Source organism: Triticum urartu, chromosome 4 (genome assembly GCF_003073215.2).
Source record: "Triticum urartu cultivar G1812 chromosome 4, Tu2.1, whole genome shotgun sequence".
Taxonomy (NCBI): Eukaryota; Viridiplantae; Streptophyta; class Magnoliopsida; order Poales; family Poaceae; genus Triticum; species Triticum urartu.
Window position 1 is genome coordinate 357,757,671 of NC_053025.1, and position 13,112 is coordinate 357,770,782.

A 13,112-nucleotide genomic window follows, 5' to 3' on the forward strand; every position below is an offset into this window, starting at 1 on the left:
TGATACATAGTATTGATGCTTTGGGAATTTTTGAACTGAGAAAAGAAGTGCAGGCGGCTCGAGCGTCAAGAGCAGAAGAACATGGGCTCACTGAGGAAGGAGGTAGACAGATGACAACAACATCAGTTCAAGATCGAGACAGTAGCGGGAGAAGGGCATTTTGAGGCCCGGCTTGCCGACATGCTCCAGTTCGGGCTGGATTCATCAAAGATGTCAAGATTATAAGCACTGTAAGAACAACCAAGATTGAGAGAATACACTGAGCACCATGTCTAATTCTTATGTTAGTGGTTGGTCCAATAAAATTACGAGGTCAATGCTTCCATAGAAGTAACAAGATGCAAGATTAGTTCTTAGGTTACAAATTTGTAAATACTAGTACTGCTACCATGATTTACAAATACTAGTGAACTTGAATTTGTGGTCTATCGAGATTTGAACTGACTATGTTACAAGCACTAATACAAAATCTAACAAAGCTGGTATAAGTACATGTTAGAAAGATAATCAAGTTCAGGTGTATTAATTGGGAGAAGTTCAAAAAGAAACTTTTAAAACATTTGTATTAAAAATATGTGTACTACGTAACATCTAGTGAGGAGGACCAGACTATTGAGAAACTAAGTACTTTTAACTTATTCTAATCTAGAGTAGCCTGGAAAGAAACAACATATGTGTTGCATTAGTTTATGCACTAATACATCATTAGTTCATAACCAAAAGTATGGATGTCACATCCTGGAAACCTTTGCAATTGACATGAGGGTGCTTCCATATGCACCTTCGATCATGCACCAAGACTTTCATTTTATGTTTTTTTACAGTAGAACAAATACTATTTTTATGCCAAGTAAGTTCCAATAGAACAGAAGTGGAGGTTCATTTGTAAGAATAGAAAAGAACACGTGCTTCTTCTGATCCATATAGGCATAACACCTGTTGTGCTACAGGAAGAACATGGAAACAAGGAGGAAATTGGACGTGCAGTTGTTAAGTAGGTGAACTGAAAAGCATACAAAACATACACTAAAGAGCGGGATCCGGCCGGTGATGTTGCGGCGGGCCGTCTCCACACACACGGCCACACCCCACCACGCCCCAATCTCCACCTCGCCGAATTGAATGAAATTTATAAATTGAACCGAACTGAAAGAAGAATTTGGACATCATGTGTACATCAAGAAATAAACTTGAGCAGTGCCAACTACTAAACAAAAAGTTTGGTATATTGAGCTTAGAGATTGTATATTGGTGAACTTTTTCTCCCTACAAAATCATTAATCAAATAGATGTACTGTTTGCAAGGTTTAATCAACATGATAAGTAGTAGCAGTACTACTCTAGGTGGCAAAGTAGTAGCGGCACAAGTTTCTGCGTTAGGCTTGAACTGATGGCATACCTGTAAGTAAACCAAGGATCTCATAATGCTGCCCTGGAAGATCAAAGCCAGTAAGTTACCAAGGATGAGGATTCGTTTTGGTGCTGTTATGGTACTGTTACGCAAACATTTCTTTATTTCAAAACTGGCAATAGAATTATGATTGTCTATTTGAGAATCGGATTCAAAATTGGCAATCTATATATCTGGAAAGAAAGGCAACACAGCAAGAATGCTTGATTATGTAATTTTTTGCAACAGAAGCTACTATTGGAACTCATGTACCCTGTACAAGTTCGGTTTTGAAAATAAAATTAGCAGTACGAGAAATAAATAATGAGAGTGCAACTCTTGAAAATGCTGTGATAATTCAATGCTAGGGTAGCAAAAAAATAAAACATTACACAGCACCAACGACTAATGGTAGTACAAAATGGTTCTTTTTTGCACATTTTTTCTAGGTTAAGTTCCTATGGCAAGTAGCTATCAAGGATTCAAGTGAACTCGCAGTAAAAGTAATTTTGTACTCCTCGTGTAGAAATATGTGGACTTACTGTCACATGTGTTCTTTGTCATCCAAAACACAACAACGTTTCTCTATGCTACTCTCTCTAAGCTACTGAATGTCAATACAACATTTTGTTTTTTGAGTAACACATTCATCAAAATATTACTGCCTACTAGATGAGAGATGATATGAGAGAGCAATATTACTGCCTACAAGAGAGAGGTTCTTCATTCTTCCCTCAGATCTGAAGCAAGAGCATCCCTAGTTCAATTCAAAATAAAATGGCAGTTTGTCACACCCTGATTTTCATGCCACAACACTTAAGCTAATTAATCATGATAAAATATTGTTTGACAAAAACTTTTGAGTGTTTTGGTCTTTGTTTGATTGGATTTGCTTTGTTGTTTGCAAGTGCTCTAAAAATCATATAAATCCTCCAACTCTTATACTCCTTCTCCTTGATCCAAAACTTTGTCCAATGATCATGACATGTCTATAGGACATAATAGTATTTTCTTACAAAGATATTTTGGCCAAAAAGTATCGGTGTGACTGAATTGTTAGGGTTTGCTTGTGCAGGTGCCTCGGTGTGACCGCATTGTGTGCAAGTGCTTGTTAGTTTGTGTAGGTGCATATATTGGGGATTTGTTTGTGCCTCCTACTGAATTGATACCTTGGTTCTTAACTAAGGATAATACTTATCTCCACTTTGCTGTATCACCATTTCATCTTCAAGGAAAAAATCAACACAAGCTCAAGAAGTAGCACCTGACCTAGTCACGTAGTCGACCCACCAATCGTGTTGAGGTTGAAGTAGGGGAGGGGTTGTTGAGTATGTGTTTTGTATTGCACGTGTATTGGAGTTGTGGCCCACCTCCTAGTCTTGTATAGTTGAGGTAAAGGCCTTCCCTTGTAATATATATATACGTGCACCAGCACCCCATCAATACAACGATTATTGTATTGCAAATCATCTCTCTACATGGTATCAGTTTTTAGGTTTTAATCCTCGCCTTCCGCTGCCGCCGCCGCGCGACTCCTCCCGCGCCGCCACCGCCACCCCACCACCGCCGCCGCCGCACGACTCCTCCCGCGCCACCGCCACCGCTAACCCGCCGCCGCGCGACTCCTCCGTGCCGCCGCCGCCGCTACCCCGTCGCCGCGCGCATCCTCCGCGCCGTCGCTACCCCGCCGCCGTGCGACTCCTTCGCGCCACCGCCGATGGTGTTCACCGGCCTGTCCGCCGCCGCCTCTGCCGTCCCACCACCAGCGCCCTCAGGTGCGGCCCCGGCGCCATACGGCGCGGTCGCCGCCTACGGCGCATACGGCGTCACCCACATGCAGCCGTCCCTGCCAATGGCTGGCGGCCCTGCTCCGCCCGCCCCGACGATGGCCTGTCCGGGTTGGTGTTACCCGTCGACCGGCACCGGCTACGGAACCCTCCTTGTGCCGCCGCCGGCCCAGGGCACCGGCTGGGCCCCGCACTACCCGCAGGCTCTCCCCGCGGGCCACCGGGGGTTCATCGGTGTGCCTTACCAGTCGACCGGCACCGGCTACGACACCCTCCTTGTGCCGCCTCCCCTCGGTGGTTATGGCCTACCCGCTTCGGCGCCGCCCTACGTGGGCCTCTCACCGCCGCTGGTACCTGCGCCATGGGACCCCGCCCTCCTCGCCGCCCAGCACTCCGCGCCGTCGCCGAGTAGCTCCATCGGCGGAGCCGACTGATACATGCACTCAGGTGCTACCGCGCACATGACAGCTCATCCCGGTAACCTAACCTCCTCCACTCCCGTTCACACACCCACTCGTATCACCGTCAGTAACGGCTCCTCCTTACCTATTACTCATATCGGTAGCGCTAGTTTTCCCTCCACTTCCACACCCATCAATATGTCTAATGTTCTTGTTTCACCAGACTTAGTCACGAACCTAGTTTCTGTTCGTCGTCTTACTCGTGAGAACCCACTCACTGTTGAATTTGACGGTGTTGGCTTTTCTGTGAAAGACGCTCGTACCCAGATGGTTCTTCACCGTTGTGACAGTCCCGATGAGCTCTACCCCGTGCACGCTGGCGCCTCCACCTCCACACCTGTCGCCTTTGCCGCCGGCGTTGACCTTTGGCACGCTCGCTTGGGTCACCCCAACCACACCGTGTTACGTCAAATTCTTAGGAGTTTCTCTTTCTCATGTAATAAGCTCGACGAGCACTCTTGTGAGGCATGTCGCTTAGGAAAGCATGTTCGTCTTCCCTTTAGTGCGTCCTCCTCAGTTTTCACTTTTCCGTTTCAATTACTTCATAGTGATGTTTGGACATCTCCCGTTGCGAGTAACACGGGCTATCTCTACTACTTGGTGATTTTAGATGATTATTCTCATTATGTGTGGACTTTTCCTCTTCGTCGTAAATCCGATGCTTTAGCCACACTCACCGCCTTTTATTCCTATGTCACCACCCAGTTCGGTCGCCCCATACTTGCACTCCAAACTGATAACGGAAAAGAGTTTGACAACATTGGTCTTCGCAAACTTCTCGCCTCTCACGGCACCATCTTCCGTCTGACTTGCCCCTACACTTCACAGCAGAACGGCCGCGCCGAGCGCGTTCTCCGCACTCTTAATGACTGCGTTCGCACGTTACTCTTTCACTCAAACGTGCCCGCTCGGATTTGGCCCGATGCCCTCGCCACCGCCACCCTCTTAGTCAACATTCGTCCGTGTTGTCCTCGGTGGAACTACGCTCCTCACCACCTTCTCTTCGGTACACCACCGTCCTATGATGGTCTCCGCATCTTTGGGTGTCTCTGTTATCCCAGAACCGCGTCCACCATGCCACACAAGCTCACACCCCGATCCGTCCCATGCATCTTCCTTGGCTACCCTCCCAACACCAAAGGTTACCGGTGCTATGATCCTGTCACTCATCGTGTGTACACCTCGAGGCACGTGTATTTTGTCGAGACGGTGTTTCCTTTTTTTTCAGGTCCCTCCGGCTGCGGATTCTTCGGCGCCGCCCCCCGCGCCCCCTAACTGGAGCGATGCACGACGGCACCCCCCCCCCCGGCGGCCCACCCGGCCCGACACCTTCTGCCACCACCTCCCGGGTTCTCGACTCCCTCTTACGAGGTCGAGTCAGTGGGCACACCGCCCGCCACCCCGGCTGGCACCGCCACCCCTGCGACGGGCTCGACCTCGACCTCCCCCGTCGCTCCCGCCACCGCGGGATCGGCCGCCGCGGCCCCCTCCGCCGCCGCCGCTGCGGCCTCCGCCGCCACCGCGGCCTCCACCGCACCGGGTGCCCCCACCACCGCGGCCCCCGCCGCCGCACCGGGTGCCACCGCCGCCGTGCCCCCTTCTGCCGCGGCACCCGCCGGCCCTGCTGCCCCATCACTTGGCGTGACTACCCGTGCCCAAGCAGGAGTGCTTCGGCCCAGTACGCGCTACTCCGCCGACGAGTGTGTGTGCACTGCCTCGACGTCGACGCCATCACCCGTCCCCACCTCCGCTCGTGCTGCCCTTCGGGATCCCCATTGGCTAGCTGCGATGCAGGAGGAGTTCGATGCCTTACAGCGCAACCGCACGTGGCAGCTTGTTCCGCGACCCCCTCGTGCCAACATCATCTCTGGCAAGTGGGTGTTTCGCCACAAGACTCGCCCAGATGGTTCTCTCGAGCGCTACAAGGCTCGATGGGTGGTTCGTGGTTTTCGGCAGCGCGCGGGTGTGGACTTCACCGACACTTTTGCCCCGGTTGTGAAACCGGGCACGATCCGCGCCGTCCTTCAGCTGGCCGTCTCGCGCGCCTGGCATGTGCATCAGTTGGACGTTTCCAACGCCTTCTTGCATGGTCATCTCGCCGAGCAGGTGTTCTATGAGCAGCCTACTGGTTTCGTCGACACCGAGCACCCCGACTTCGTGTGCTTGCTCTCCCGCTCTCTGTACGGGTTGAAGCAGGCGCCTCGGGCTTGGTACCAGCGTATCGCCGCCTTCCTGCAGTCTCTGGGCTTTCGGTCCACTCGCTCCGATGCCTCACTTTTTGTGTATCATCAGGGAGCTGCCACTGCATATCTACTGCTCTACGTTGACGACATCATCCTCACGGCATCCACCCGTGATCTCCTTCAGCGGCTGACTGCTCGTCTTCGTGATGAGTTCGCCCTCAAGGACTTGGGGCCCCTGCACTACTTTCTCGGCATAGAGGTGATCTGCCGGGCTGACGGTTTCTTTCTGCATCAGCAGAAGTACGCCCACGAGCTCCTTGAGCGTGCCGGTATGCTTAACTGCAAGCCGGCGCCCACTCCCGTCGACACGAAGGCGAAGGTCTCTACTCTGGAGGGGTCTCTCGCGTCCGATGGAGCATTTTATCGCTCTATTGTCGGTGCTTTACAGTACTTGACGCTGACTCGCCCCGACCTGCAGTACGTTGTTCAGCAGGTGTGCTTCCATATGCACGCCCCGCGTGACTCTCACTGGACTCTGGTGAAGCGTATTCTCCGTTACATACGCGGCACCATGTCCTTGGGACTCACCCTGACGGCCTCCGCCTCCACCGACCTCGTGGCCTACTCGGATGCTGACTGGGCTGGCTGCCTCTACACGTGACGCTCTACGTCAGGCTACTGCGTCTACCTTGGGCCATCGTTGATCTCTTGGTCCTCGAAGCGGCAGCCCACGGTCTCTTCGCTCCAGTGCCGAGGCAGAGTATCGCGCCATGGCCAACGTCGTGGCCGAGTGCTCTTAGATACGTTAGCTGCTCCAAGAGTTGCTTTGTGATGTTCACGAGGCCACTCTTGTCTACTGCGATAACGTCAGCGCGGTTTACCTCTCCGCCAACCCGGTGCACCATCGACGGACGAAGCATATTGAGCTCGACATTCACTTCGTGCGCGAGCAGGTTGCCCTTGCCTGTGTTCGAGTTCTCCACATGCCGACGTCGCAACAGTTTGCTGATGTGATGACTAAGGGATTGCGTACTCCCGTCTTCGAGGAGTTTCGGTCCAGTCTCTGTGTCTCCGGCGACGCTTCGACTACGGGGGAGGGGGGGTGTTGAGTATGTGTTTTGTATTGCACGTGTATTGGAGTTGTGGCCCACCTTCTAGTCTTGTATAGTTGAGGTAGAGGCATTCCCTTGTAATATATATATACGTGCACCAGCACCCCATCAATACAATGATTATTGTATTGCAAATCATCTCTCTACAGGGGTGATGGGATTGAGGGTTGGCCAGGGGAGAAACCAAGAGAGAGAGAGAGAATGTGTGAAACCGAGGGTGGGCGGTGAGGGAAGAGAGCGCAGGGGGTTATGAAACATCATAGCGGTCTTCCGATCTTCCTCGGACATGCAGGGAAACCAGCACGCGCGGCTTGCACTGACTTGGCTCTAGAAAAATGGCCGATTCAGCCATTTCTACTGAGTCTGATCCGGAACTGCTTTGAGGTTGATGCCGGACAAAATTTCCATGCAACCCAGCCAATCAAACGGGCTAAATTTGTATCTAGTGGGCCAGACCATTGATGCAGGAGCGTTGGATAAAATAAATTGTTTGGACCGTGCTGTGCGGATGTTTACACGCTTTTTGATGGACTGCCACGGAGATGGCCTTGCTCCTCTTCACTCTCCGCACTTCGCACCCATCCCACCTCCAGGTCAGATCTCGCCGCCCACCACGGCCGCGCACAATGGGCTCTGCACATTCGTCCCACTCCTCCATCTCTACCGCGGCCGACGAAGGCGACGATGATCCATCGACTGCCTCAGCCTCGGAGCCCTCGGCCCGGCCCCCTCCCGCCCAAGCGCCGGCTCCACCGGCCTCTGCGTCCAAGGTGCTGGAGCAGGAGCCCGAGGTGCTACCCTGCCGAGCCGCCGACTCGCCGCTCTCGCCGCAACCATCCGTAACGGGCACCCCACGCCTCCTCGGCCCCAACATCAAGGTCTGGGACCCCTGCCACGTGCTCCTTCCCCCACCGTCGCTGCACCAGCACCTCCCGCAGCAGGGGAGGACGGAGGCGCTGCTGGAGGTGGTAATAGTTAGCCACGGGGAATGTGCGTTCGCGATGCGACCCGACCTGGTTGGTGGGCGATGGCCGGCAGTGGCCCTCACGGCGCGCGGGGAGCGACAGGCGCGCGCTCTGTCAGTGTTCCTGCGCTCCCGTGGTTCGCAGCTGGCCGCTGCGTGGACGTCGCCCCTCGACCGTTCCCGCGCTACTGCTGAACTTGTCTGCCGGGTGAGCCGTTCTTGGCCTTTGTTGTATAATTCTACTCTTGCACTGTGCTTGCTTATTGTCCTGTCTTTGGCTTGCAATGGACCTGAAAGCAATTTTAAGCATTTAGATTTTAGAGTATTGTAGTCTGCTTGTAAATGCTTTGCTATGTATTCCACATTGTTGTAGTAAAACCCAATTTTTAAGATAGATTCATGCTGTGTGAGAAGTACGATCTTAAGTACCACTCCCTCCCTTCCTAAATATAAGTCTTTTTAGAGATTTCAATATGAACTACATATGAATGTATATAGACATAGTTTAGAGTGATATCGTATCAATAGGCTCCCATTTTAAGAGAGAAACCCGCTCCCGCACCTCCCGCTCCCGCGGTGCGCTCCGCGCGCGCGCCTCGGGAGATCGATCGGCCGCCGCCGCCGTTGCCTCCCCAGCGTCACCTCCCCCTCGCCGCCGCCGGAGTGCGCCCGCCGGGCGAAGCCCGCGCGGCGCGGGCGGCGGCGGGGCATTCCCTCCTTCCTCTGGCCCTCGTGGCGGCGGCGCGGGCCGTCAGATCGGGGACAAGGGGCGCCTCGTCCGGCTGGTCTCCCGGAGGCGGGGACGGCTGGATCCGGCGGCGACTGGGCTAGGAGGAGGTGGCGCGGTGTGGCGGTGCTGGTGGCAGGGTTTCGGTCGAGGTCGTCTTCGATCTAGATCGGGTTCTCCATCGGGGCGTCGCACGGCGGTGGGATCGGATCGGCGGCAACGTCACCGGTTCGGCGGAGGGCTCCGTTCCAGCCAACCGCGAGATCGGGACGCCGTGGCCTCCGGTGAAAATCGCGTCTGACTGCGGTCATGGCGGACGATGGTGGCGTCTCGGACGTCGTTCCCTTCTCGAGGCATCGTCGTTGCAGGTCACGTCAACCTGATCGAAAGGCTCCGGGGGAAACCCTTGATCTGGATCTACCGGATCGGACGATGGCGACGTTTCGATGTCGTTCTCCCTCCTGGGGGCATCGTTTTGGAGCAAGTGTTGGCTGGAGGGGACAAGAGGAGGAGCGGCGTGGCATCTGGCACGTCGACAACGGCGGGTCTCAGCGGCATGGAGCAGCGGGGGTCTCGCCGGTGGGCGTGTGATGATGGACGAGTGCAGGATAGTGGCGTCGATGGCAGTGAGGCCTGGCACGGTTCATGCAACAGTTCAGCTCTGAAGATGGATTGATGGTACATGGCTGCGGCGGCCTCATACCCGGCAGGGGGCCTGGTTGACGAGCACGCCGGACTGGTGGGTGCCCATACCCGGAAGGAGTCCTGGTTGGGATCTCAGGTCTCAGATGTTAGGTTTGGCTGCGAGGTCTGTTTGGTATTAGGCCCAGACCATCAGCGCCCCTTCATCAGTTAGATAGGAGTAGCGACAGAGGTTGCGAAGATGGTGGCTTTGGTCTTACTGTTGTACGACTTTGTAAGGTCTTGTGTTAATAATCAATAAAGTGGCCGTATGCATCGTCCAGATGCAGAGGCCGGGGGTATTCCTCCTTTTCAAAAAAAAAGACATAGTTTAGAGTGTAGATTCACTCATTTTGCTCTGTATGTAGTCCAAATTGGAATCTCTCCAAATATTTATATTTAGGAACGGTGGGAGTATGAGATTGGTGTCTTCTTTTTATGTTGGAGCAGTTCACTGTTCAGCCTAAAGAACAGTCCTCTGGCATTTCAATGAAGGCAACACATCATGAATGTATAATGGAATTTATTGGCTTTAATAAGTGTGCATTATTGCATGCTCATAGAACATCTGTTCTAGGGGCGAAGCCAGGATAAAAGGTCGTCGGGGTCAACACGAACAAGTAGCACTAATGTATCCCCTAAAAAACAAAGTACCAATAATATGACTAAAACATACGTAGCTCGTATTAAGTAACATGTCAATAATGTTTTTTAGTAACCTCACATAAATAAGAAATCATAGCTGCCAATGTATCGTAACAAAATAAGCTCCGATTACAGAAGTAGTTACCTCTATTTTTCTTGACCTCTATGATTTTGTATCTTCAGAAAATAGTCTATTATTTCCTTACGGTCTTCATGGGATGTGACTTGAGGGGCCAGTCTAGATTGTGTAATCCTCGTGATTAGATAACACCCCCCCCCCCTCTCCCCACCTTCAAAAAATTATAAGAAAAAAGATCAACACGTCAAACAAACCCTAAGATAATACGAGAATATGAATTTTAGATAACAGAATAACAATTAGATGCAGAAAAATGGCTTTAGTGCCACTTACGGATGAAATCTCCAGATTGAATCTTGAAATTTTATAAGAGGTGTGGATACTGGAGACTGGGAGCGACCAGGCGGCGGCAGTTCAGCGAACAGAGGGAGCCAGGGCAACACGAGGACGAGGGCGTGAAGCCGTGAACATGGGATGATCCTTTCCCTGGGATCAAACAATTTGGTTTTTGCGGCGCTGGGGATGAGGGGATCATTCCTTTTCCTGTGATCGATCCACGGTGGCCAGTCGGCCTGCCGCCTGCGTTGCTTTTGGGCCGCCTGCTGCCATGAGGCTACTAGGGCATTTTTAGACTGGGGTCATTTTCTTTTCACTGTGTGTTTTTTCTTCATGGGCTCTATGTATGTAACAGAGTTTGGGCCGAGGTCATCAGGGTCAATTGACCCCGGCCCAACATTGTAGCTCCGCCCCTGATCTGTTCCATTTGAATGTGTTGTCCTTTTTGGCCGCAACATGGATTAGTTGTAAAGGTGAACAAATAAGAGCCATCATATTCTGATGCTCGTACTCCTAGATGCAAAAAAGTTTGTTGTTTCCTGAAATTTATCCAGAACATGATGGAAATGTGTTCCCGTTTAGTCTTCAAAGTATTGAACTCACTATTAGCTTTCCATTGGCCTGTTAAATGCTACTCCCTCCGTTCCGAAATATTTGTCTTTCTAGACATTTCAAATGGACTACAACATATGGATGTATGTAGACATATTTTAGAGTGTAGATTCACTCATTTTGCTTCGTATGTAGTCACTTGTTGATATCTCTAGAAAGACAAATATTTGGGAACGGAGGGAGTAGTTTAAAATACATTTTGAGAGGGATCGGCATTATATATGATATGATTATCCATACTGTGTTTGTGCATGTTAGCATATCTCATGACCTTCAACTTCTAAAGTATCTTCTCCAATCAGGCTTTTGCCCCAGCAGTTTTGACGTATGAAACTGTTTGTATGCAGGAACTTGATTTTCCAGAGGAGCAGATCCAAGTATCTGATGCTTTGACTGAGATGAGTCATGGTCAGTGGGAGGGTTGCCCAAAATCAGAAATTTATACCCCAGAAATGGTTAATCTGATGGACAGCACCCAGCCTGATTTCTCAGCACCTTCAGGAGAGTCACTCAGGCAGGTGCAGTTCAGGATGATGGAGTTCCTGAACCGAACAATCATAAGGTTACCAGAAAAGGTGGCAATGGGGGATACACTATCACAACAAAATGACGCAAAGGGTTTATCTCGGCAGAGCTCCACCAATTCTGTCCAAGATGGCCCATCTTGGGATTTGCTTTACAGGCTCAATCGGCATAGCCTCCAAAGGAAGAAATCTGGTAAAAGCCGTCTCCAGTTTGTCACTTCGGTTGACAATGATACCGAGGATGAGTTCTCCCTGAAAGACATAAACCAAAGGCATCACCTTCACGAAACAAGTCTGGGGAGCTCTACAACCTCCATTGCAATTTTCAGCCATGCAATCCCTATTCGATGTCTCCTTGCGGGCTTGCTGGACTGCAACCCTGTGATGTCTCAGAGGATATGTATAGACGATTCATCTGTCACTGTTCTTGAACATTCGCTTAGAACCGGGTGGCGAATAAAGAGGCTAAATGATACTGGGCATCTCAGGCTTCTCTAGCTGCAAGCTGTTGCGCTGCAGCTGGAATCTAACTGATGTGTGTTTATGTGTCGTAAAGAAACCATCAGATCATATTATGCAAATCAGAAGCTATGGTTGTCGGTTCATGTTCACCTATGCCTCAATGGGGAATGCAAGTCCTCCGATTGTTGTTGTTTTGCATTTATTACCATGCCTAAATTCCGGGAAGAACTGCCCTGTGATTGTGTTACCCTGTGATTGTTAATCAATATTTTATCAAGTGTAATTTCCAACTCATCCTTGGTGTATCATTCTTTCTTTCCACTAGCCATTTTGTATGTTTTGGAACGTGTAAATAGTCTTCTACCCCCTTTTATATTACTTGTGTTTACTTTATCAGCTTTAGAGCATATCTATCAGCTTTAGAGCATCTTCAATAGATGATGTATATTTTGGCGGTTCAAACAGGTGATGGTCTAAATTTGGACACCAAAAAGTGTTTTCTTACATCTCCGAAAAAGGCTCAACTCCAACAGATGGTCCAAAATGGAGATGTAGATAAAAGAGCATCTCCAACGAAGATATAAACCAGCCGACGGCCGCGCGGCTGCTGTTCAGTCAGTGGAGGTGGAGGAACGGCTTGTTGGCGGTCCAAACAGAAGGTTCGAACTCTGGGCGTGTGCGAAGAACTCAACCTATCCAGCCTACCAGCCCGCCGCCCCACGGCCTAGCTCGATTCACACGAACGAGGAAGAAGATGGACGCGACAGTCTACCTAGGTTTGGGCCACATTGCGGTGTAAGACCCTACTCCTGCTTTGTGGTGGATTGGCCTCACGAGGGGTTGAGGATGAACTAGTACATAGGATGAACAACCACACGAGGTGGGGGTGAGGGAATGAGTCGACCCCCTCTATGGTGGTGGCTAACCTATACTTATAGTAGCCTCGGTCCTCTCCCCCCAAAACATAGGCGGGAAGGGATTCCACAGCGGCCAATTCAAAAGGGGACAAGTAGTACATCTTATCCTGACGAATGGTGGTCTTCGCATACAAAGCTTCTGGTCGGGACGCAGGGGTGGGCTCGGTGATGACATCCATCCTACCGTGCTGGTGGTCTTGGTCTTGTTGCACTGGAATGGAAACCTTTGCCA

General features: G+C 51.1%; 1 protein-coding gene across 1 annotated transcript; it reads left to right on the forward strand.

The window, feature by feature from the left end:
- The first annotated feature begins 7,441 nt into the window (after positions 1–7,441).
- Positions 7,442–12,257, forward strand: LOC125551669. Its single transcript, XM_048714944.1, has 2 exons — positions 7,442–8,105; positions 11,325–12,257. The coding sequence occupies exons 1-2, from the start codon at positions 7,476–7,478 to the stop codon at positions 11,997–11,999; spliced, it is 1,305 nt and encodes a 434-aa protein (XP_048570901.1). The 5' UTR covers positions 7,442–7,475; the 3' UTR covers positions 12,000–12,257.
- Positions 12,258–13,112: the final 855 nt, after the last annotated feature.

Excerpts from the sequence above, each read along its gene's own strand:
- LOC125551669 (XM_048714944.1), top strand. The coding sequence starts at position 7,476 with ATGGCCTTGCTCCTCTTCACTCTCCGCACTTCGCACCCATCCCACCTC. Across the intron at positions 8,106-11,324 it reads CTGCTGAACTTGTCTGCCGG|GAACTTGATTTTCCAGAGGA; the intron begins GTGAGCCGTTCT and ends GTTTGTATGCAG.